This window comes from Gadus morhua, chromosome 5 (genome assembly GCF_902167405.1).
Source record: "Gadus morhua chromosome 5, gadMor3.0, whole genome shotgun sequence".
In the NCBI taxonomy this organism is placed as follows: domain Eukaryota; kingdom Metazoa; phylum Chordata; class Actinopteri; order Gadiformes; family Gadidae; genus Gadus; species Gadus morhua.
Window position 1 is genome coordinate 17,009,568 of NC_044052.1, and position 25,535 is coordinate 17,035,102.

Sequence of the window (25,535 nt, forward strand, 5' to 3'; positions counted from 1 at the left end):
CTCCACTCCTTCAGTTTAGTCCCTGAATAAGGCTTCTCTTGGCTATTGAGACCAAACGTTGGAGCACCAAGTTTGCATAGGTCTGAAGAGAGAGAGACGAGGTCAAAGAAATGCACTCTCTCTACTTCTCTCTCTGTTCAGTGTGCCAAAAAGTACAAACATTCCCACGTGATGATGGAATCGCTCCCTTCTTGCCTCCCTCCCTCCCTCCAGGCGGGCTCGCGCGGACACACGCGCACAAGTTCACCGTATACGCACACATTCGCACAGGAACACCGAACCTCAGTCAGGACGATTCGCCCAGTCAACTTTCCAGGCATCACGCATTACTACACACAGCTGCTGCAGAGGTGGATATCAGACACACAGAGTATCTTCGCTGGCTGCTGATTTCACGGGGGGAGAGCGGAGCGTGCTGTTTTTTTTTCTTCAATCGGAATATGAGTGCATGAAACTTTTAAGGAACTTTTCCACGCAGTAAGACCGTGCCAACGTAACGCCAAAAGATGCCGGAGAGAATAAGCATTTCGGATTTCGTCCATCTGACAAATGAGGATTTGGCGTCGCCGGGGACATCCACGTTTCAGTCCAAAATGAGCGACTGTCGGAACACAGTTTCGGCTGTAGAGGAGGTAACGTTAAGTGCGCGCACCTTTGTCTGATCGCCTGTCTAAAACATGGCTGGACCTGAGGCATGCCCTCTCACTGTAGGCTACACTGTGTGTGACAAATACTAACTTTTCGAAAAGCAGGATGTGTCAAGTGTAATATTATATAAGGCTACGCTGGCCTCTTGTTTACGAAAACGAACTCCAGATAACGCGATAGCTGGCTTAAACAAATAGACATGCCCGCTTGCAGGTTGAACAGTCGTCACGGCCAGAGTACCTGCATAGCTCCCATAGCTTCCCTGTAAGTCACTGTTGAACCAGACGTTTTTACTGACGGCAGTCAATCACACGCACACACACACACACACACACACACACACACACACGCACACACACACACACACACACACACACACACACACACACACACACGCACACGCACACGCACACACGCGCACGCACACGCACACGCACACACACACACACACACACACACACACACGTTCAAATGAACCGGCAGTAGGCTTTATTATGTAGTTATACTAGCGTATAACTAGGATGCTGAAACTGATTGAAGTTTGAGGTCAAGCTTTCCAGGTTGGCGTGTTTATGTTTTTTTTGTCCTTTATGGTTCTGCCTGGACATGCATCCATGGTTAAGTGATATAAATTAGCAGTCAATTGTGGACAGAAGCCATGTTTTGGACCAAAATACTGTACAATGTACAAATCTGTGCCCTAACACAATTTAGAAACATGGAGCATATATGTTTAATAGCATATATGGATAAGGAATATGACTATTCCTTATCCACAGTATTCCTGACTCCATGATCACAACATGTAAATAGTGGGATCAAGAGATTTCTTTGTTGATCTGTCATTCTGTAGTAATATGGTTCTTATTATTAATGGTGGCATCACACTGGAAAATGCATAGCTGGAATTGCAGCTATGACATTGGGAGGGCTGGAATGCTACACATGTGCATAGACAGATGGTCTCGCACACACACACACACACACACACACACACACACACACACACACACACACACACACACACACACACACACACACACACACACACACACACGGGTGCATGTCCCTCCATAGAGCCACTGATAAGAGAGGAGGAAGGAAAAAGTCATTGTAGATAGTTAACCCGGTTAAGTTAACTGTTTGAAGCAACGACTATAAAACGACAAAGGCATTATGGAGGAGATGTTATTACATGGGTTTCAATAACCAGGAACGAACATGCACTGATTGTGACATCAGCTGGCTGAGTTTATGGTTTAAACAGGAACACACACACACACACACACACACACACACACACACACACACACACACACACACACACACACACACACACACACACACATACAGCAACAGCATGACGTGTTGTTGGTGCAAGAGACAATGCGAGGATAGGGAGGAGGCCACAATGACACCAGAGTGTCTGTCATACACCCCGTAAGTCCCACACCCTGTACGACTGGGATGTCTATGTGTGTTGTCATGTGTCTGTCTGAATGAATGAACTGCCTGTCCAAGTTTGATTTTGCAATCTCCCAGATACCAAGGTCTTTAATTCCAATTCTGTTTATTTATTTTCTAATCCCTTCGTCTGCCAACCATAATCCAACCTTAATCCGACCATCTTCTGAGGCCGTGAAGACCTGTCTCGCTTCTAAATCACTTCTTTCCTGTGTTATCGGAAGTCTATAAGGCACCAAGCCTGCTCTTTAACTAAAGAAGTGACATTAAAGGAGTGGAGTGAACTGGCCGGAGACTGGGGCATGTGGAAACAACTGGTACAAGACCAGTATAAGGGTTATCTGTTTGTGATGACATTACAGACCCTTTTAAAGCCATTTTGGATGTATGGAAGGGGTAACAGTGGTGGGCGGCGTGCCTAGTACAAAACAAGCTGGGTTATTCAGGGAAATGGAACAGGTTTGAGTGGTACTATAAATGCTTACGTTGGGATGGGTGCATTGTGTTATTTAAGTGGGGCTAAATTGACAGTTCCTGTTCTGATTATTCAAACGGCAGCCCTGACGTGCCGCTTTAAAAAGGCCGACAATAGGATACAATGTGTACAAAATAACCTAATGCGTGGTATTTATTTGACTTGTTAAATAAAGTCTCATCGACTTAAACAACAAACGCCTTCATCGTTTCACTAGAACTAGTTTTGTCTCAGGTGTGAGGAAGCGCAGAGGAAATCGGAGGTGACAGACATGCTGGTTGCACCAACTGGGCCTAGTCTTCAACTAGGACGGTCGTAACTTGTCATTCCAAATCCAAACTAATATTGAGGCCGGTTGCACTATCTACTCTTACACCTAATCAGGAGCAGGCGTAAAGACAACGTCTGGGCGGCTTCTCTTGCAACTACTAAACTGCTTCACAATGGTGCGTCTCATACATCCAGGGTCGTAGTTGGCAAAATGGGGAGGTCTGCACGTGCCACAAGATGTCATAAACGGCGGACACAAAGTCTCAACTGCTTTTTATGTTTGTTATGACTTTGGACCGTTGGTCAGTCAGGGTGTTCATGTGCTGGCTGTAAAGCTCTGTTCATTTTCAGATATCGATGTCCATCCAGCGGCCGTCTCTCTTCCTCAATCCTCCGTAATGTTGCACATGAATGACAATTTAAACAGGAGATGTTCAAGAATGTAACGTTATCCTTACAACGTACAACGTAGGGCGCGGGCATTCACATGATCGATCGCATCGCTAAGACTGGGCGTAGTTAAGACTAGGCGTATGTTTGATTGGTGCCGCCGACTTAAAGTTTGTTCTAAAGACAGACATGGCCGTTAAGACTAGGCTTAGTAGAGACCAGTTGGTGCAACCCACTCACTGAGTGGGTTGTGTATAAGATGATGTGATCGCACATGGAGTTGACAGGCTGGACTGCTTTCAAGTATTGACTCATCTGTTGAACTTTGCAACGCCTTTTGATGGAGAATAATCGGTGTATGTGCATGTGCTTTACAGTGCCTGGAGCTGGACCAGACAACTCTGCAGAGGATGAAGAAGATAATCAAGGCTATACACAGCTCTGGACTTGGTAAGACCCACGCACACAACAAACAAAATATATACACACACAAAATGCATGAGTTGCATGCCGTGGTTCACATTGTACTCCAATTGGGTCAATAAGGATGTTCAAATGTATTTGCACTGGACAACACTTTAGATGACCTTATCATCAAGTTGCTTCATATAGTCTTTTTTCTGTGACTGGGGCTATAGAAGATCCGGCCTGTTTGTTCTAAAATGGTTTATATGGCTTCATATGGTCCACGCAGGGTATATATTTTCCTTATGAATTTGGCCCATAAATGTGGTGGCCTTGAATTGTGCCTGTGTCAAGCGATCTGTTGGCCTTGCGTTGTTGACCACTATATCCTACCAGGTAACATCAGGTAAACCCATAAACTAGGGATTGTTCAAACAAGAATACGACAGTGATATTTGAGCCTCTGTGCCTTATGTTGTAACTGTGCTTGTGATATGTAGGAGGCTGTTGTTTTAATACCCAGCCATGTTCTTCCATCGTGGTTCACCACAAATATGAACTGCAGAGAGGCCAGGGGGAAGTGAGAAGGAGGATTTCAGAATGTTTCCTTGGAGTGCTATTGTTCTTTTGTCAGCTCCTAGTTGTTTACAAGGTAACTTGTGACTTATCTTTAAGTCTCCTCATAGGCTAGCAATTTTCTTACCTGTGAGTGCTGTTTGTTTGTTAGCTTATGCAACTGGTGTGCTACTTGAGGATTAAAGGAGTCAGTTGTGGTGGTTCGGGCATCCTTAGTCAGACAACTCCACAGTGGCCAAACACTGTGTGTTCCTGGTAAGGAGCGTCCCTGGGGCATCCTTAAACATCATATACATTCAGATTACGTAAATAAAATTCATACGTATTGCTAGAAATGTTATCGAAACACATTTTAATGCCGAAACTATTTTAAAATGTCATCCATTTGGTTTCGGCAAGACTTTGACATACTTATCGTACTTATTGCTGTTTCTTCGAACAGTTGATAGTGGTGGCTAAAAACATTAATACGTTTTGGACAACCTATACAAACAACCTAATCTGTTGTTTAGGTTGGAGATGTTTTGGATTGTTATATTATAATAATTATACAATACGTGTTATCATTATACTCCTGATGTATATCCATTAGGGTTGGGAATCTCTTGGCACCTCACGATACGATTAGATTCCGATTCAGATTGTCTTGTCAACGATGCAATTCTAAAATGATTATTGATGCATCTCGAAGCAATTTTTTTTTATGTACATTTCCATGCAGGATTTCCAAAAAAATCTGAATTTGCTACACTGGGTTTGCTAATCACTTCCTACTTTTGTGATGATCATTAAAGAAATCAACAGATTAATTTAATTTATCTAATATTTTATTTGAGAAAAAGCTTTTGTCACAAATATGACTTTCTATGAACAATGCAATAATCAATGCAGCTTGCATTACAACACACTACGGAAGTAGGAAAAAAATAAACAGATTTAGTTTTCTTTTCTTTCTAATCTTTCTCTTCTATGTCATTAAAGGAAAAGCTGCTCTTAGTCAATTATAAGAATAAGAACTTGTTGGTCGTCCTTGTGTCTGGCTGTGAGTTTGCGTGCATGCTATGCGTAGGCTGAATCGCAATCGCGTCCAGACAAATCAGATTGGCCAATACTTGAAATAATTTTAAAACTACTCAATTTCTCTCTCTCTGTCGAACAGAATGTTTCAGGAGGCAAACAAATTTAATAATAAAAATAAATAATAAATATATAATTATTTTTTCAGATTATTAACTTGTCTGAATCAAGACGGGATCGTTCTACACAGAATCGCGATGCATCGAAGAATCGATTATTTTTCCCAACCCTAATATCCATGTGCACCAATGGGATAATCTAGTCATTGAATTGAGTGCAGAGCAGTTGAAAGTGTTTCTTGTTGTGGTTCCAAGGTCTGCTTCTCATTTCCAGGCTTCAGCTTGTAATCTTTTGAAGAATTGTGAGTCATATATCCAACTGCCCAGAGTGAGGCATAGAGAGATGTTTAGATAGGTTGTACTGTAGAATGAGTAGAACCAATTAGTAAAATCGTATTTTCCCTCTCCTGTCCCCTGCTCTCTCTGTCTCTATTCTTCTCCCTCTCTCTCTCTCTCTCTCTCTCTCTCTCTCTCTCTCTCTCTCTCTCTCTCTCTCTCTCTCTCTCTCTCTCTCTCTCTCTCTCTCTCTCTCTATCTCTCTCTCTCTCTCTCTCTCATATCCTAGTCACATGACCCCCACATTTGCTACTCTATAAAGTAAAGTACAGTGTATCTTGACCATGGACTAGTTTACACACACAGATGAAACTGAAAGAAAGATCATTCAGCCAAGCCGAACATGGGTCAGCGATAACTAAGAACAAGAAAAAAAGATAACAAAAAATCGACACGTGACCACGGCTGTCATTACTGAAGTACAAAAGGTTCTAATCACAAAACTGAATCTCATTATAAAACGTATAAGTCAGTTCCAGTAATGCTAGGCCGCCCCCCTTCTCTCATTCTGAAGTTGAACCCCTCAATCAGTCATGATGCTTTGCATGTGGTCTAGACTCACCACTGCTCCCTGTACTTCTCTACACCTACTCCATATATAAAAGTCGCACTCCCTTACTAGCTCTTCATTTATCGGTACACAAACTGCAAAAAACACATGTTTCAGATAGCAACTTCCATGGGTCTTAAATTGTACAGTCTTGTGTATGTAATAACAGGCCTAGATTCTACAGTACTGTGTGTGTAATAGCAGGCCAGCCATCAGAGGGAGATTGTCTTTAATTTGTTATTCAACCAAACCAAGGCATATTTTGCTGTGATATCCACACACGCACGCGCACGCACGCACGCGCACACACACACACACACACACACACACACACACACACACACACACACACACACACACACACACACACACACACACACACACACACACACACACACACACACACACAGGGGACATTGGGGGTCAGGACCCCAAGTTGGGAAAGGGACCTTTTGTGATTTGGATCAACATTAGCCTGGCAAACTAACAAGTCTCTCTTTGTTCCCTCACCCAAAATGAATGCAACCCGGTCCCCATTCAGAACACATGGCTGGACTGTGTTTGCCAGGGGACTTTTAATCAAAGTGCTCTTCCTTCACCACCAGACCATGACAATTACCCCCCTTTTACCCCATCTATACGAGTGTCAATTTTAGTCTTTACTTTTCTGTTAACGATATGTATCTATTCATCGTATAACATCCCTACATTTCTGGAGTTTGAGATGTAACTATTATGCACAATCCAAAATGGTAAAAATGTATTAATCTCAATCTACTATGGGTGTTTGTCCTATTTCAAACCACTACGATCAGTGGTTTGAAATCTGAGAAATATCCTCAAAACATCGACACATCCCATTAAGAGGGAACACAGTTCTACAGGCGGACTGCCCAACACCAAATGCATTTGTTTTTCCCCGGTGTGCCTCAGCCCACGTTGACAACAAGGAGCAGTACACAGAGGTCCTGGAGAACCTGGGGAACAGCCACTTGATCCAGGACAACAACGAGGTATCCACGGGCTTCCTGAACCTGGCCGTGTTCACCAGGGAGGTGACGGCACTCTTCAAGAACCTGGTGAGGAGTGAGGACGATCTGCAGGACACACAACCCCTACGGGAGGAAGGAAGGGCCAGTGGAGGCTTCCTTCCTCAAGGAGGCATCTGCAGCGATTAGATTTTCTGAACTTATATTTGAGTAGCTCACACACTTGGCTGACTAAACCTGAGCAGCAAGTTCTATACAAATACACACGCACACACTAACACACACGTTTGCGTCGGATTTACTGCAATCATAATATGAAACCCTCAATCACCTTTGCTTGGCTCTTGGTGTGTGTTTATGTGTGTCTATGGGTCTGTTGAGATGACTGCTGATGGCTAAGGTGCTACTCTGTGGCAGGAGACCCCCAAATCTGTCCCATTTTGTGTGTTTGGCGTGTGTGCGCATGGCTCTATTGCTGTACAGGGAGTGGCTTTTCAACAGCTGCACGCTTTTTCCTCTGGAGGCTCTAAATCCGGGGGAGTCCGGAACCCACCTACCAATTGTTTCCATGGCGATGTTAATTTATCCCGGACCTCCTTGCGTGAATGAGGAGGTGGATTCCCGCCCCCTCCTGCCGTTGGGAAGGTTTCAGTCGAGGTCCGACAGGGGATCGTTTCCTATGTGGGGGGTGTGAATAGGAAGTGTTTTCATGAAACTCAGAATAGGATTTTTAAAGTAATCGAGTGTGTGTACTGCTACTTGAATTCATCTCTTTGTGTGTGGGTCTGTATGTCCGTCCCAGGGTCAAACATGCAGGATTTTCCCTACACTAGACTTTTGGGGGCCAACCAAAACCAACGCAGCCAAATTCCTCTCATAAATCGATGTTTCCTGACAAACTAGGTTGACCGCTTTCTTTAGTTATACGAGGCCAGTGTGAACCACTGCGGAAACTCCCAGTGTTATCCACGTCGTCAATAAACTGGGATGATGTAATACTCGCTTATCTGATCATGGTGCTTTGTCATAAGTCAGACTCAACAGAAGTCTATGTGGATAATATTGTCTGACATGGGCTAATCAGTTATATTAATTAGGTCTGTATATACTTTTGTAAAATTAGCTTAAATATTGTTTTCACTTAAGTCTTCCATGGAGGTGTACCTGGGCTGAGGGAACAAACGATTGCATTTGTCTTATCCCGTCATAACCAAAACCGAAGACCCTTTCTGTCGTTATCACAGTGGGGGTCAAGGGGGCAGGATACGTTATCCCTGGTTCTAGAGTTACTGATTACAGTTATGTAAACCGTGTGTGAGTGAGCTAAGAGACCTTCAAACAAGTGTGTTTTCAATTTTTGTGTTTACCACATTCGGGAAGCTGCTTGATTTTTATGACTCTGCATCATGCCGCATGGATGTGCTGAAAACCACTTCGTGGTCTGACACTAATCCCGTCGCGAGGCCAGCAAGCACTTTGAGGCGTTGAATCATACTCCCGAGAGGTCCTCTAGACATTCTTGCATTGCAGTGTTTTATTTTGTTTAATTTCGTAAACCTCAAAACGCTCGCTGACTCACCGTTTTGTAAATCCTACATGAATGGTTTCCCAGACCTCATAATCGTGTGTGTGTGCGTGCGTGAGTGCGTGCGTGCGTGCGCGCCAGCCAGATGCCCAACCCCTACCTGCTCCTTAATGAAACGTATCTATGAATGCATGCTAAATAGTGAATGCTCATTACACTGATGTCCTCCGCTGTTCTACAGGTGCAGAACCTCAACAACATCATGGCCTTCCCTCTGGAGAACGTCCTGAAGACAGAGACTAGGGAGGGAAGGCTGGTGAGGGCCAGCTGCTATCACGCACTAACATACACAGACCTGCTGCTGGCTCGCCCCTTGATGTCGGTCAAGGGAGCGAAGTGGGAAAATACACTCGTGTGTACACAGTGGATAATATAAACCCTTCTTTTAAATGACTTCCCTGCAGCTACTGGTTGAGATGCAACAGAAATGTTTGCAAGTCTGGGTTTCGTATTTTACTTTAACAAAAGGGGGGGGAAACATAGTCAGTACTAGTTAACCGTAGTAACAGTTTACACAGTGTCCTATTTGGTACATTGTACGTAAGCCACCCTTTACTAGGAAGTATTCCATGAATAGGAGCAAAGAAGGCCAGATGGATAGTGTTGTGACTGTGTATGATAGCCCCAGCTGGGTATCACAGCCATCTCCTGTGGATCTCTGTTGATAAGTTTGTACAATCAGGCTCCAGTAACCACAGACTTACACACTGACTAACAATCACTGTACTGTAGCAGCACCTGGTCAATAAAGACAGCATGCACACTTAGAAAGACATAGGAGTTGATAGCACGGCATTTTTTTGATGAATTAGTGAATCTGTCAATAACAGTTGATAAATATTCAGCTATGAAATTTTGTGCTCATTTTAATTATTTACAATTAATTATAGTTAGATCCGACCAGGTAATTTGAATGGACAAGAGGCATTCCATGAATGTTGATATAGTATTGTAGCAACTGTATTGGTCTAATAACCGAAAAATTACATTGATGCTCATTAACTATTAACTGCTCTGAATCACCACCAAAGTGACTTTCAACAGACTCTTATTTCATTGATTGCACACAAATGGAAATGTACTAATACATTTACATGATACAAATTAGCTGGCCTGTCGTAACGTGTAGACCTTGACAAAGTAGCAAGCTTGTGTGCAGTCGTTGTTCCATTGCAATCAAAGCCTTGCTAGCTTTGATTGTCTTTGGCCCGCAGCTGATTTTAAGTATAACGGCAGAGCCTTGAGTGGGATATTGCTTAATTATGGGAGTCATCTTCGTCAGCATTAAACTTTTTGTGAACCAATAGCTGGCAGATAATATTGATGAATATTTAAAGGGCAAAACTTTTATACCCTAAGTTTTATACCCCAACATAAGACCTCAGAAGGACAAAAAAAAAATGAATGAGCTGGTTATTTGGTTATCCAAGCGTCTAAGTCTTCATGACCTCCAGTGGGGATTCTGTGTTTATACCTCGCCCCCAACATCATCCATCCCTCTCTTTTTTTCGTCGCATCTTTTTCTAATTTCCCCCTTCCTATTTCCCACCAGGAGCTGAAGAAACAGATGGAGAAGAGTTGGAAGGAGTACGACACGAAGATGTGAGTGGTTAACTTTATTTGTCACCGAAGGGAAACGCAAAACACTTGTCAACCCTCCATGGAACGGTTCCAACACATGGCATTAAAGGCACAGTGTGTGGCGCAGGAAGTCAACTGTACGGCCGGTTACATCATCAGGCACCACATGTGCTCTAGCCAAGAGGTCCCCTACCTTTTTTACGCCACGGACCGGTACTACAGTGACCGGACCGGTGTAACACCTTTTTCTGTTACCCCATTATAAAGTGTGAATCCAGTGGTCACTGTTGCATATTTTCTGCAACATGCAGGAGTGTAAAGCGTAGACGGCCATGAAGTCGCAGAAACATGCATGTGCTTAAAGCGTCACTACTAATAGACATTGTATCACCATCGCTCAGTCGGGATGGGTTCAGTGGTTTTGTTACACCAGCCGATAGTCCATTGAGTGGTTTAAAAATAAAAAAAGTGGTTGATTTGCCTCTGTGGTGACAGCATGGGTCTTGCTTTTCTTGCAGAGCTGTAGTCAAGACCACGTTTGTCGAGTCCAAGACCAGAGCTTGTCAATTAAACCAATGCCCGTTTTCTGAACAAGCTCACTTAATAAATTATTTTAATCTCACTTGGGCACTGCTTTAATGTGCTTCATTATATTGTGTGGAGGGAATTATAACTTTTAGTCTTATTATCCGATTCCTCCCCTCTCCCCTGCATGCAAGGAGAAGGAAAGAGCTTCCATAAGTAGACTTATTTCTCTAAATTTGTCTCATTCTCTCTGTCTTGTTGTTTCCTTTCTCTGCCTTTCTTACTCCCTCTCACCCTTTCTTTGTTTCCTCTCTCATTCTTTCCCCCCTTGTTGTTCCCTTCTTTCTTTCTTCCCTTTCTCCCTATTGACATTTCTTCCTTTCTTCCTCTCCTTCTTCGTCTTCCTCTCCTTCCTCCGCCAGGGTGAAGCTGGAGAAGGAGAGGCGGGAGAAGGGAAGGCAGCCGGGGCTGATCAGGACGGAGGGACCAGAAGGAGGAGAAGACATGGAGAGGGAGAGGAGGGTCTTCCAGCTGCAGATGTGTGAGGTAGGTGGATCCAGTGCCAGGCAAAACATCACGCCATCACGAATGACTGCGGTGGAGGAGGTCTTGGGAGGTCTGAAACCAACGTTACAACCCTGGCATCCGCTTTGGCCACATGTGGTTGGATGTTTTTAACAATAGAGAAAGCGAATGAGATTCATGTGTCTGAACTGAACATGGTCTTGCGTCAAGGGCAAAGGCTACTAGCAAAAACCATCGTTCCCTCTTGATGTGCGGATGAAAGTAACAACAGTTAAATGCCAAGGAGATTTATTGCATGCAGACATTATTGTAGTCACCATTCGGAGAAGAGTCATGCTCCATAAGCGCCGGTCCCAGGCCCTGGGTTAAAGTGGTGGAAATCAGAAGACTGAAACCAGCTGAAGACTTTAACACTGGCCCATATATCTTGCTTTGCGGAACTGCAGTTGAGTCTCGCATATCTGCCTGTACACTGTGTTTTATGAAGAGTAATGATATCTTAGTCAGTCCTTCCAGGAAATTGAAAATCCCCAAATAGTACCTATTATCAAAACTAGGTCACAATAACGGGTTGAGTAGGCTAATGTTTTGTTTTGTTTAAGAATGAATTGATCAATAATATTTGTATTGAGAGGTGGGTCATGGGAAGGTTTGACCTGATATAATGTGGCCAACACCCGTCAAACACAGTTTCAGATGGTTGCTATACTAAACAATACAGAAAGGAGTGGACATTTCACTCACAGACTTTGACAAAAGCTTATTGAATTTTTTCCCTTTCTTTTTTCACAAGTGTCTGTTTGTGCAAATCACTCTGACTATTTTACACAGACCAGCGCCGTCATTTAATTTGATTTTCTTTACCGTCTGTGTTTTCATTTTGTAGTACCTTCTGAAGATCCAAGAGCTGAAGGTCCGACAGGGCCCAGATCTTCTCCAAAGCCTCATAAAGTACTTCCAGGCTCAGCTCAGGTATGATTCAAACAAACCTCCCCAGGCCTCTCCGTCCCCTACACATGTTTGTTTTTCTCTTGCAGCCAACTAAGTCTGGGATTTATGATTCGTCGCAAAAAAACTGTCCCTCTGGAGTTTTATTTTTACAAGTCACCATTAATCTCACATTAGGTCATAGATGGATAGGTCATAAATGGAGAGAAAACAAGAAAAAGGGATTTGTCCTTTTGGCCACTATAATGATTTGATTCTCGCTCAGAATTGCACATCAGCAGTTTGCGACGGTTGAGGTTTCTAGCTTCAGTCATCTGATTCCAGCTTTAATTTCCAGTTTCCACGCTAGGAGTACAATTTGCCAATTTTAACCAAAGAATGCCGCTTTCTGTGAGAGGCATGTTTGGTGAGTGTCTTGTTATGGTGAAAGCAAACCCTGAATTACTGTGGAAATGTTTTGATGTACTGAACTGTATCTATCATCCTTTTTTGTTTTGTTCCACTTTTCTCCCCACTCTCAGTTTCTTCCAGGATGGGTTGAAAGCGGCAGATAACCTAACTCCCTTCGTGGAGAAGCTGGCCACCTCGGTCCACGCGGTAAATGTTATAAAATATATATATATATACTTTGTTGTGTACCATTACGACCTGGCTTCTGGCAGACCCGATGGAAATTTCCCCATGCAGCAAGGAACCTGCTCTCTACAGTGCTGAGCTGTGGTATCAATCTTGTTATTATTATTTTTGGAGTCATCAGAGTTACTGAACTGGAAGGTCAAAGGTCATCCTTCCCTGCAGCTGCTCAGGCCCCGTTATCAGCCATGTCCCTGACTCAGCATACTTATCACAACACACATCTGTGGCCATGTTTATCCTGATGACGTCATACACAAGCATCACACACACTTACTGATTCACTCTCTCTCTCTCTTTCCTGGCTTTGTAGCAGAAGTAACTGGAAAACAGAGGGCCAGGAAGGCTTGTTGTTGCTCTTGTTACAAAAGGCAGAACTATTCAATACCCGCCCCAAGCTGTGTCCCAACATTTGTCGGTTTTTCCAAAGTCTTTCTAAAATACGGTAAAACCTGGCAATAATGGAAACAAACATTGGAGACGTTAGAGGATATTCTCGTTCTGCATGGCAGAGAGTGCGGCAGCGGCGACTAGCCCGGGCACGCCAGAGCCCCAGCCCACATGGAGCTAAAACCAAAACATTCTTCCAACCAGGACTGTGTTTTACAGACACCAAGGTTCAAGACCTATCCTGATAAGTTGATCCCCCCCAGATTGTGCTGTTGTCGAACCGGTCGCACAAGACTTCCCCTTTGATTGTGCTGATTTGTAATCCTCCCTTTCTCTTGGGTGCCTCCACACCCTAGTCGTGAGCTGCTCCCATCATGCATTAGGCTGGGCTTATTGGATGAACCAATGAAGCATCTCTGCTCCACACCCAGAGCTAAAGGCCACATCAGGAACTAATTTGATGCGGGGAAAAGTTTTTGCAGGATATGTGGTTCCAACCAATTATTTAAGTTTCATTCTAAATTGGATATTGGATGGGCTAACTGTGTGTGTTTGTGTGTTGTGTGTGTTGTGTGTGTGTGTGTGTGTGTGTGTGTGTGTGTGTGTGTGTGTGTGTGTGTGTGTGTGTGTGTGTGTGTGTGCGTGTGTGTGTCTGTGTGTGTGTCTGTGTCTGTGTGTGCATGTGTTTGTGTGTGTCTGTGTCTGTGTGTGTGTTTGCGTGTGTGTATGTGTTTGCGTGTGTGTGTGTCTGTCTGTCTGTCTGTCTGTCTGTCTGTCTGTCTGTCTGTCTGTCTGTCTGTCTGTCTGTCTGTCTGTGTCTGTGTGTGTCTGCGTGTGTGTATGTGTTTGCGTATGTCTGTGTCTGTGTATGTTTTTGCGTGTGTGTGTGTGTGTGTGTGTGTGTGTGTGTGTGTTTGCGTGTCTGTGTGTGTAGGTACGTCTGGAGCAGGACGAGGAGGTGCGGCAGCTGTCCCAACTCAGGGACTCTCTCAGACTACTGCTGCAGGTGGACGGCAAAGAGGTAGAGGGGACCTTCACCACGCCCACGCGGCCTCACCTAAATAATGTTCATTCATCAGTGTCTGCTCAGCGCAACGGATGCATCTCCGATCGCCTTCTGGGAGGCACTATGGAGATATCTTTCCGCTACCGTTATATATCTGTCCATTCGGCATCTCCCCCTGGAGGTTCCCTCACTTGGTTTTGGCCTCTTAGTGGGCTTCGGTTTACGGGGTGTCGTATTGTATGCTATGGGGCTTAAATTCCCTTTCAAACTGTAACTGTGATTAAGGGCTGTACCAATAAAATGGACTTTGCCGGTATTTCAGTCTAGACTATTATGGTTTTAAGGCTGGTGCTCTAACTAACCCATTCTTTGGGTTAGTTCATGCATGTTTGAATGCGTGTCAATCATTCCTACTGTGCACCTCAGAATTATCCCTTTTAACCGCCGTCATCCCGATAAATATATTTCGCCCTCCAAATCTCTTGTTTGTACCCCAGGAGTACATGAACAGGAAGAACTCTGGCAACGGCTACAGCATTCACCAACCGCAGGGCAACAAGAAGTACGGCACGGAGAAGTCTGGCTTCCTGCTGAAGAAGAGCGATGGGTGGGTAGGCCGACGCGACGGACGAGCGATCCAAACCAGAGAGTTGCTCTTTAGCTTTTTGACTTGCGCCGCCCGACACTGCTTAGCGTCTGTTGTTCTGCGATGGTCCTCAGTTGCCTTATTTGGAATTTGGAGTTTGGAATGGTCTCTGGACTTAATCGAGTGTCTGACCAGAGTTACTGCTCTTAAAGGACGACTGAATAGGAGTGTTAATTTAACAGTGAGGGTGTCAGGCCGTAGAACAGGTCGGGGCTGTGATTTAAATGAAAGTGGAATGCATTTAAAGAAAAGTACATCTTTCTCTCGGGAGCTGTGAGAAGATCGCAAAAAAGTAGTAGGAAAGTCGTGGAAAAAGAGGAGGGGAACTCTTGACTTCTTCCAGCACAGCTGGTCTTCATTATGGGGGGGGGGGGGGCGATGCAGTAGGGGGCCCCTGCTATAGAGCTTGTTGGCAGACTGGCTAACTGAGTCGCTCCAGGTGTGTGTGTGTGTGTGTGTGTGTGTGTGTGTGTGTGTGTGTGTGTGTGTGTGTGTGTGCGAATGACCATATACACACATGCACAATATATATAGATTATTGTGTGTGGTTAACTTGGGGGATGTGGTCGACTAAGACAACCATGGGTTTTTTGCACATTTTCTCATGGGAATGGAAACAGAAATTGGGAAACGTAAGCAGGCACGGAGAGGGTCACTGCAGTCCGCAGCCCTGCTTTTGAAACTCAATAAAAAAGTCCACCAAACGATTCAAATTGAATAAAAAAGGTTGACGTAGACTCTACATCAACCTTTTATTAAATTTAAATCGTACGGTGGAAACTCTTGTGTGTGCACTACTGCAGCCTTATCGTCATCAGCGTCGCAATATCTGCAGGATGAGGTTCTCATGAACCCCTGTGTTCTTCTTCTTCTTCTTCGCTGGTGGTGTGCAGCATCAGGAAGGTGTGGCAGAAGAGAAAGTGTGGGGTGAAATACGGCTGCCTCACCATCTCCCACAGCACGGTAAGAGGAGGCTACTCTCCACGTGGATCACTGGAGCACACTACACTACACTGCACGATTAACACAGAGGTCTTCAGCATACCACCTTACAAACAGGTATTATAAACCGGATTTCAACACCCCCCCTAGCAACGGTGGTAGAAACAGACATTGCCGAAATCCTGTTTCTCCGATTTTGTAGTACGGGCCTGCCTGTAATCTTGCAGAAAGCTATGGTATGACAACACAGCAGTTGACTTAGGTGTGTCTGTGTCTGCGTTTGTGTGTGTATGCATGTGTGTGTGTCTGTGTCGGTGTGTTTGTGTGTGTGTAGATCAACCGCCCGCCCGCTAAGCTGAACCTGCTGACCTGCCAGGTGCGGGCCAACCCCGAGGAGAGGAGGACCTTTGACCTGGTCACCCGTAGGTTCCCCTAAAACCTAACTGTTGACCTCCCGACCCCCTCGGAACATCATGAACCCCCCCCAAACACGTTTCTTATCCTGAATGTATAACAGTCCGGAAAACGTGATGTGCCAAGATTATTTTAAGCTAAGCTTGTTGGATACGTTTCTCATTCGCCCCCACATTTGTATTAAGTAACGTTTATTTTCATCCCGCTGTGTTTCCGTTCTATAACACAGCATTGGATCTAAACACATTTTTTCTCTCTCTGCCACTGTCAATCTCTCTCTCTCTCTCTCTCTCTCTCTCTCTCTCTCTCTCTCTCTCTCTCTCTCTCTCTCTTTCTCTCTCTCTCTCTCTCTCTCTCTGTTCCCCTAGGCAATCGTACGTACCATTTCCAGGCAGATGACGAGGAGGAGTGTTTGATGTAAGAACCCTTATCCGTCTCTCCGTCTCTCACAGAGGTTGGAGAGAGTCATCTCCAACCGTTGCAGCAAGTAACTACTTTTTGAAGCAGTGTGGTTCCGGGGGAGGTTAGGAAGTGAGGGACAGGATTGTGGACGGGGTAAGGGTGTTGGTAACACCCTCAGTCAACAAGCATTGGGTGTGACCCCCATGCACAGTGTAGTGTAGAAAGGGGGTGCCTATGAGAACCCTTGAGCAAGATGCCTCTAACCCCCTACCTGCTCCTTAATGACATGCTTCTAAAGTCAATGGAAGTCACCTCGGATGAAAGCATCGGCTTGCATTCGGGCAAATAGGAACAAAAGTAAGTTAAGTAAATAGAGGTGAACTGTGCAGGCTGTGAGTGCTACTAATATTCAGTGTCATTGATTTAGCTTTGATTGTTGAGTAACGCTGGATCTTCAAGCACGCCTGTTGGGACACGCACACACTACAAGGACACAGGATGATCCCAACGGGAAATGGTTATTGGGTAGAAAACAAGTTTATCGACTGAACTCCAGGAAGGAGTGTGTCATTTAGTGATATATTTGTATGTATAATGTCCTGTATGCACATGCCAAAATACAAATGTACCAATTGTGTCTTGCTCAATTCCATGTTTGAATTGGAAACATGATCAATTATTTTCCTTGCTTACCCATTCTTTAAAGTTAGATAGCACTTTATTTCATCCCATACATGAGAAATTCACTTATTACAGCATCCCATAGAATATAAAAAGATGCAATAATAAAGAAAGAAAGTTATTGTATGTCCAGAATACATTAAAAAATCACATAGTTGTGTGGTGTGTCTGTGTGTGTGTGTGTGTGTGTATGTGTGTGTGTGTGTGTGTGTGTGTGTGTGTGTGTGTGTGTGTATGTATGTGTGTGTGTGTGTGTGTCTGTGTGTTTGTCTGTGTCTGTGTGTGTGTCTGTCTTTGTGTAATGTCCTGTATGCACGTGCCAAAATCCGGGATTGTGCGTTGCACAATTCCATGTTTGAATTGGAGACAAGATCAATTGTCACCTTGCTGGAGCCCTCTTTAAAGGTGTGTGTCTGTGTGTGTGTGTGTGTGTCCGCGTGCAGCTGGGTGTCAGTGCTGCAGAACAGCAAGGAGGAGGCCCTGAACACGGCGCTGGGCGGAGACCAGCTCCACCTACAGGACAGCGGGCTCCAGGAGCTGTCCCGCGCCGTCATCGCCGAGCTCCACCACCTGCCCGGCAACGACGTCTGCGCCGACTGCGGAGCCCCAGGTCAGCCAATCACAGGCCTTTTGTTTCCCTTAAATGTCCCTACTCCCTGGAAAAATTGTAACGGTGTGGTTATGGCGGGTCTGGCAGTTTTAATGACGTGCATGATGTCCTTGTGCTTTGACAAAGTCATGTGGGGGAAAATGACGGCAAGACAACCAGTTTGTGAAAAAGTGAACGTGACATATTATGTCATCAGGTGTGTGGGGCAGAGAGTGTCATCAGCCGCTACACGCCGTTTTGAAAAATCGCCCTCTTCTGACATCACAGGTGGGCGTGTCCACCTAGATGTGTGCCAGTTAGATCAGTCAACCAGCCTACTCAGTGGACTGTAGCAAACGTTGCTCATCTATCATATATCTAGGTGGACACGCCCACTTTTTTCAAAACGGCTTGTAACGGCTAATCACACTCACACCTGGTGGTATAATATGTCACCTTTAAAGGGGAACTATTATGCTTTTCGACTTTCATGACCTTTAAACGTTGTTATAATGATTGATAGTCATGTTTAACCATACTCAAAAAACGATGTAGATTTTCGGGAAACTCTTCTTCTCATCTGGGCGCTTTCGGCATTCTCTGTCAACGCTCGGTTTCGTCCTTCTCCGCCCCCTCGCTCCCCTTCTGCCAACCCAACATCGTTGTGATTGGTTACCTTCGTTGAAGCGCGCACGCGGGCAGATTTGCCCAGGCATATGGGGGCGCGGCAGGAGTGCCTCTACGTAGATGATTTCCCGGATGGAAATCCGGGAAAGTGAATCGCAAACGTTGTCCCGAGTGTTTAGCACTCTGCACAGCCACCCCAGACCGTCAGCAGGGAATACGTCGTAATGCATGTACGTCATTATTTGACACTTTAGTATGGTTAAACATGACTATCAATCATTATAACAACGTTTATAGGTCATAAAAGTCGAAAAAGCATAATAGGTCCCCTTTAGGGATCGCTGCTTTAGAGATTTCCAGTTAGTCTTCATCCAGGTCTGATGTATTTTTCCCCTCCTTCCATCTCTGTCTACTTATGTGCGTGTCGCTCTCTCCCTCTCTCTACCTCAGAGCCCACATGGCTCTCCACCAACCTGGGCATCCTGACGTGCATCGAGTGCTCTGGGATCCACCGGGAGCTGGGGGTCCACTACTCCAGGATCCAGTCGCTCACGCTGGACGTGCTCAGCACCTCCGAGCTCCTGGTAATCTATTGCCGTTTGAATTGCTGCTCGAGCATCTTTGGGTTCCATTTGCTGAAATGCCCGTAACATCCCGGCAGCAATTAATCACTTAATTGCTCGTTTCCTTCTGCTCAGTTGGCCGTCAGTATTGGCAACACACGTTTCAATGACATCATGGAGGCGGGACTCCCCAATGACTCTGTTAAGCCCCTCCCACAAAGTGACATGTAAGTTCCCACCCCACAAACGTTGATTTCATGTTGAGATAGTCACCCCAACTTGAATTTCCTCCGGGATAAATAAAGTATTCGTCCATCTCTGAATCTATTTTTTCATTTTGGTCATCAAACCTGAAAGGGTCACCAGTTCAAATGTTTGTTTTTCCCGGAATAACCTGATCCAAACCCAGGAACGCCAGGAAGGAGTACATCGTGGCGAAGTACGTGGACCGGCGCTACGTCGTACGGCGGGAGGACGGCCGCGAGCCCTGCCGGGCCTACGCCGCCGTCAGGGGCCGTGACATCACTTCCCTTCTGCAGCTGTACGCCGAGGGGGAGGACCTGGCCAAGCCCCTCAGGCTACCCGACGGACACAAGGTAAAGCGTCGTCTACACACCGACGCTGCTGCACGCGTGATGCTTTTCCCCTTTTTGGAGCGACAGCCGGGGTCTGAATCAGACTGAACCATCTGTGGTGAAATACCTCGACATGACAAACTGCGGAGCTATGAATAACATTTCCACTGAACAGAGTCATTACACAAGCACCCACGCACACACACACGCACGCGCGTACACACACACACACAAACACAGAGACACACACACACACACACACACACACACACACACACACATGCGCGTACACAGAGACACCCAGACACACACACACACAGAGTAAGTTGGTGACAACAATCGGAAAAGCCATCTATTTCCTCAACTTGATATAACTCCCTCAATTGTATGTTATCAAGTTACATTCCCATTCCTCTACGGCTGTTCTTTATTTCTTGAATCAAGCCCGTTCCACTTCCCTTTCACTCCCTGCTATGCGACGTCAGGCCAGCTCTGTCGTATTACTGACGTTGTGTGATGTTATTCCAGCTTGTGAGTCACAACTTATCTCTTGAGAACATGAGAAACAAGTCACAAAAACAAGGTGTTTTTTTCACCCTCTCTCTCTTCAACAGGCTCCCTTCCCTTGTGTATTTTATTTGTCAATTTGTGAAGAACACTCTCTCTCCTGTTTTTGAAAGGTTTATTTGATGTTATTTGAAGAGTTGTCACCTTCCATTTATTTCAAAATAAGTTCTTGTTTGGGGAAAAAATAACATTTCAGTAATCAATCAACAACAGAGAGGATGCAAATCCTCACCAAGGGAACTTTGTAAGTGAGTGATCACTCTTGGGAAACCTGATAATGCAGAGCACTACCACAACAATGACACATGTGCATTTCATGACAAACCAAGAACGAATCAAATTGTTTATTTTCCTTCTTAAATAAAACCTTCGACATGAAAGACAATATAGTGTGTTAGACAATACAGTGTGTAAGCTGGCGCTCGGTTTGTATAGCTCCCACCCTCACTGTTTCATTGAGTGGCTGGACAGCATTGTGCGTCTATAAGATGCAGAAGTTCACCCGTATAGTGTGTCTGTTTGTGTTAGGACACCAGAGAGACGGCTCTCCATCATGCCGTGCTTATGGAGGAGAAGAGCTCGCTGGCACTGGTGGACTTCCTCATTCAGAACAGGTTGGGACACGAAGCGTTGCTTTTGTACACACTACAAAGCTTTTCATTTACCAAGTATTTTATCCCCAACCTTTAGCATGGCGAAATGAGAATAACTGTACGAAACATTGTGTGTTGCTCCACAGCAACTGTCTGGAGAAGAGGACAGCAGAGGGCAACACGGCTCTGCACTACAGTGTCCTGCATCACAAGCCTGAGTCTCTCAAACTGCTGCTGAAGGGGAAAGCTGCCCTGCACACAGGTGCCCAGCAAACACGCTTACACACTGGTTACCAATATCATGTCTCAAGATTACTTTGCTGCCCCAAATGTTAATGCTAGCAATATAGCACTATAGGGAAAGCATTATTTGGTTGACAAACAAACTGTGAATTGCCATACAGGTCTTATCACAATGGCCCAAGTGCTGCTGCTGTTGTTGACGTTCTTGCCAGGCAACCTCGTACTAAATGCTCTTTAGTGTGAGCACAATCATCGGATCACCACAAAGTCAATTTGACAAATGAGTTGTTTTGATCACCTATATCGGTATAGTCCTTTTTTCAAATTGTTGATTTTATGCCTCTCCTAGCAAACACATCCGGAGAGACGGCCTTGGATATCGCACAGAGGCTGCAGCAGACGCAATCCATCGAGCTGGTGAGCAACTCTACCTTGCATCTGACCCAGTGGTTCTCAAACTGTGGTACGCGTACCACTGGTGGTACCCGAAGTGCTATTTAGTGGTACGCAGAGGAATTCCCCCCCCAAAAAAACATTAAAGATATATATATTTTTGGGAGACATCACAAACGTCATCTTACAACCGATTCCTTGCCCAGACTAATACCTTCTCTTTAGTCGTATAATTTTTTAATGATAATTAGGGTTTTTCAAAAAAGGTTGTTGTTATACAATTGTTAATATGCCTCCCGTGTGAGCTGTAAGTGGCTGAATAGGGCTGCAGGCCTATACTACTGTATTTTGTTATATTTTATAACATTGGTCATAATGGTGGTACTTGGGGAGACAAATATTTTGTGAGGTGGTACGTGGTGTAAAAAGTTTCAGAACCACTGCCTTAAGCAAGTCAATGCATCAAATCAAAATGATTTGTGAGGGGTTATGTGTAATGGAAGGAAGCAAGCCACTGTTTGAGTCTTTGTCGAGGGTGGAAGGGGAGGGACCTGCCTTCCTCAAACAAAAAAGGGATGAACTCCAATGACCGGACACATTACCCTTAAAATAACTTCCTGTGCTGAGAGGAGGATGAGCAGAGAACACTATCCTCATTCGCCCCCTCGTATGTAACATTTGCTGAACGGACTCGCTGTCCTCGTCAACCACACCCGCTTGAATGTCCTGGTTTATTGATTGAACATTGCAGTGTAGAGTTGGCTGTTCCGGTCTGAAATAACAACTGATGTGCGATATCAAGAATATAGAAATTGTATTGGAAGAAGCAGTGGTTTAAAATTAGCCTTGAAGCTTTAATTTTCCTCACACTCTTTGTTATAAGTTTTTAATTATGGAATGCATGTGATTTCAGTTGGAGTTAGCCAAAAGTGGGAAGTTTAACTCCCAGATCCACGTGGAGTTCATCTGGGAGATCGATTCGTCTCAGGACATCTACGACAGCGAGGACGACCTGGATGACAGGGTAAAGACCTGTACCTAATGTTGAACAAACAGCATTAGTCAACGCTGACTCAACATAAAATGCAAAGATCAGGGCCAAAGATTCACTTAGGTCTTCAGGTAGCATAAAACAGCAGTATGTTTAGGGCTTCTACATGTTTAGTTTGCCACCCTCAACCAAGTGTCATTATAGGGTTAGCTATGAGAAAAGTTTAGTTATTCTCTTCAGGTCATGGGGAAGTTTTCAACCTGCCAGTGTATCGATGATAATAATAATAATGCATTGAATTTATATAGCGCTTTTTCCTAGACACTCAAAGACGCTTTACATTGAAGGGGGGGGACCTCACTCACCACCACCAGTGTGTAGCACCCACTAGGGGTGATGCACGGCAGCCAATCTGCGCCAGAACGCTCACCACACACCAGCTCGAGGTGGAGGGTGAGGGAATTAATGAGTCAGCCAATTATACAATTATACAGGGGGATGATTAGGGGGCCAGATTGAATGAGCCTGGTTGGGCCAGGACACTGGGGGAACCCCTACTCTTTGCGATAAGTGCCCTGGGATCTTTTATGACCTCAGTGAGTTAGGACCTCGGTTTTACGTCTCCTCCGAAGGACGGGTATGCACGCTTCTTATACTAAGCTGTACCTTAACATCTATAGCCAAACAATCATTGGCGGTACCTTGTTAGCATATGCTCTCGATTCCCGGATCACCATAGGGGCCACAAGACTTAGAAATCCAGTATAGAATTAGTATTTTAGCTTTCCCAATATTACAAATATAACTGATTGATGGAAACGCTCATGATAATAGTTAGGTAGTTAATTAGTTGTCCCAGCAGGGAACTTCTTTTTCACAGTTTCTTTTCGACATTTCTCATTCATATGAGAGTCATGGGCACATAAATAACATACATAAATAAACACTTAAACACGGATGTACGTATAGTGTACATGGATCGAGGACCACTCCCGTGTGCTCACGTCTTGGTTCCTTGCCCAGGCGAGCCCCAGGTTATCCCGGATCCACCGCTCCTCCGCTCCCACGGGTGGCGCCGCGCCGTCGACCCGCTGGAGCGGCGTGAACGGGGGCAGCAGGCCGTGTCAGACCTACGAGAACGTGGACTACCAGTACAAGACCTCCAGCCCGAGCAGCAGCGCGCTCTCAGAGGTGTCCATGCCCCCGCCGCTGCCCGTCAAATCCATCCAGAGAGGTGAGCTGAAGGCGGGGAGAGGGGGGCCTAATGCTGTGTTCATCATCCATTTTGAATGCGGTATTATAGTATGGCGATGTGTCCCATAGCAGCCATTAGGGCTGTGCGATTAATCAAATTTTGATTGCGATTTCGATTTTCTTTTGCGTCAAACGATCTCCAAATTTAATATAATCGAGGTGAAAAGATTTTTGTAAGTATATTTATTTTATTCATTAGCTGTTTTATAATGTTGCAGGACAGCTGGATACATATTTGTAAATTATTTTAAATTTGACTCCTTTTTTTTTGTATTTTTTATTTTTTTTTGACATGTATTTTTGTTCTCAGTTCTCATTTACAAAGGTTTTTTTTTTCGAGAGAAATGCTGAATAAATGCGTCGTGTTTTCCAACTCAAAAAGAATCGTTTGAATAATCGTGATCTCCAAATCGACCGACGTATTCGTGATGATGATTTCGTCCGTACTCGAGCAGCCCTGCCTGCCATCCTCCTTCAGCAACCACAGCCCCTCATCTCTCGGCCCTCCTGCAGGTCGCTCCGACCCCCAGCTCTCCTTCGCCCCCCCGGAGACGAGCCCCGGCCACAGCCCCAGACACTCGGTCTACCAGAACTCCCCGGCCAGAGCCAGCCCCCCCTCACCCGGCCACGACACCCAGGGGGGCCGCCCCCCCAGGTCTCCCCAGGGTCAGAGTGCGGTGCTGCGGGGCCACAGGCAGACCATGTCCTGGGAGGGCCAGTCGCTGTCTCAGAACCACATCGGCCCCGTCAGGTGAGGAAACAGTGATACTGTCATTATAAACACACTGTAGGGATTAAACCCCACCCGACATCGCCCTCTGCTGGAGTTTTATAGAGTTCGATATTAACAAATAATTACAGAAGACCCATTTGAACCCCCCAGCCGAAAGATTCTGGGTTGGATAACCAATATCTGTTGTTAAAAGTAGTTACACAAGTTTAACTCACCTTTTCAAGAAGGCTTTCAACACATAGCTCCTTCCCTTCTCTCCCCTCCCTCTTTTGAACTATTCCTAGTCTTCAGTTTTTTAGCTACCAAATTTTAACCAAATTTTTGTTTTTACTTACATACGTTATTATTAAATTATTTTATTCTGTGTTCACTTTATTAAGCGACTGAGTATTTAGAAAAGCGCTGTACAAGTTGAATGTATTATTATTATTATTTTTATTATTATTATTCTACAGGTTGCTTCAGTTATCCCCTCAGAGCTTCGTCCTGATGTGTCTCTGATGTCCCCCCCTCCCCCCCTTCTCCCCCCTTCTCCCCCCCTCCCTCCCCAGCTCTGAGAAGACCACCTCGTACCGCCGGACCAGCAGCGGGTCGGGGGGACAGGGGAAGTGTGTCGCCACGCCGACCAGCTGCCCCACCGCCAGTGAGGAGCTGTACTGCAGCCTGCTGGGCAACGGCGCCCCCCCGACCCCGCCCGCCCAGACGCCGAGCGCGGCCCCGCCCACCGCCCAGAACCCCCCCACGCTGGTCACCATACCGCCACCACGGCAACGCAGGAACGCTATGGTAGGCGCCGCAGACCCAGGCAATTAGCGTGTAGCTTTTGACGCTTTTGACAGGTCTTGTAGTGAATTGGTTTTTAGATTTGCTAGTTCGATCCCCGGCTCCTC

General features: G+C 45.3%; 1 protein-coding gene across 2 annotated transcripts in view; it reads left to right on the top strand.

Moving 5' to 3' along the window:
• Window positions 1–226: 226 nt before the first annotated feature.
• asap3 (ArfGAP with SH3 domain, ankyrin repeat and PH domain 3) overlaps window positions 227–25,535 on the top strand; it is a 29,229-nt gene continuing 3,920 nt past the window's right edge. Inside the window, exons 1-24 of one of the 2 annotated variants that reach the window (XM_030356251.1) lie at window positions 227–632; window positions 3,625–3,697; window positions 7,184–7,329; window positions 9,006–9,080; window positions 10,377–10,426; window positions 11,353–11,476; window positions 12,342–12,427; window positions 12,925–13,000; window positions 14,361–14,447; window positions 14,930–15,039; window positions 15,972–16,041; window positions 16,355–16,442; window positions 16,803–16,851; window positions 17,961–18,127; window positions 19,184–19,317; window positions 19,432–19,523; window positions 19,706–19,892; window positions 20,967–21,052; window positions 21,178–21,293; window positions 21,624–21,691; window positions 22,581–22,691; window positions 23,682–23,892; window positions 24,426–24,663; window positions 25,197–25,431. In XM_030356251.1, coding sequence (XP_030212111.1) covers window positions 507–632; window positions 3,625–3,697; window positions 7,184–7,329; window positions 9,006–9,080; window positions 10,377–10,426; window positions 11,353–11,476; window positions 12,342–12,427; window positions 12,925–13,000; window positions 14,361–14,447; window positions 14,930–15,039; window positions 15,972–16,041; window positions 16,355–16,442; window positions 16,803–16,851; window positions 17,961–18,127; window positions 19,184–19,317; window positions 19,432–19,523; window positions 19,706–19,892; window positions 20,967–21,052; window positions 21,178–21,293; window positions 21,624–21,691; window positions 22,581–22,691; window positions 23,682–23,892; window positions 24,426–24,663; window positions 25,197–25,431 — 2,805 coding nt within the window. In that variant the 5' untranslated portion in view covers window positions 227–506. The remainder of the gene's footprint in view (window positions 633–3,624; window positions 3,698–7,183; window positions 7,330–9,005; window positions 9,081–10,376; window positions 10,427–11,352; window positions 11,477–12,341; window positions 12,428–12,924; window positions 13,001–14,360; window positions 14,448–14,929; window positions 15,040–15,971; window positions 16,042–16,354; window positions 16,443–16,802; window positions 16,852–17,960; window positions 18,128–19,183; window positions 19,318–19,431; window positions 19,524–19,705; window positions 19,893–20,966; window positions 21,053–21,177; window positions 21,294–21,623; window positions 21,692–22,580; window positions 22,692–23,681; window positions 23,893–24,425; window positions 24,664–25,196; window positions 25,432–25,535) is intronic. The other variant, XM_030356252.1, reaches the window with a different exon arrangement.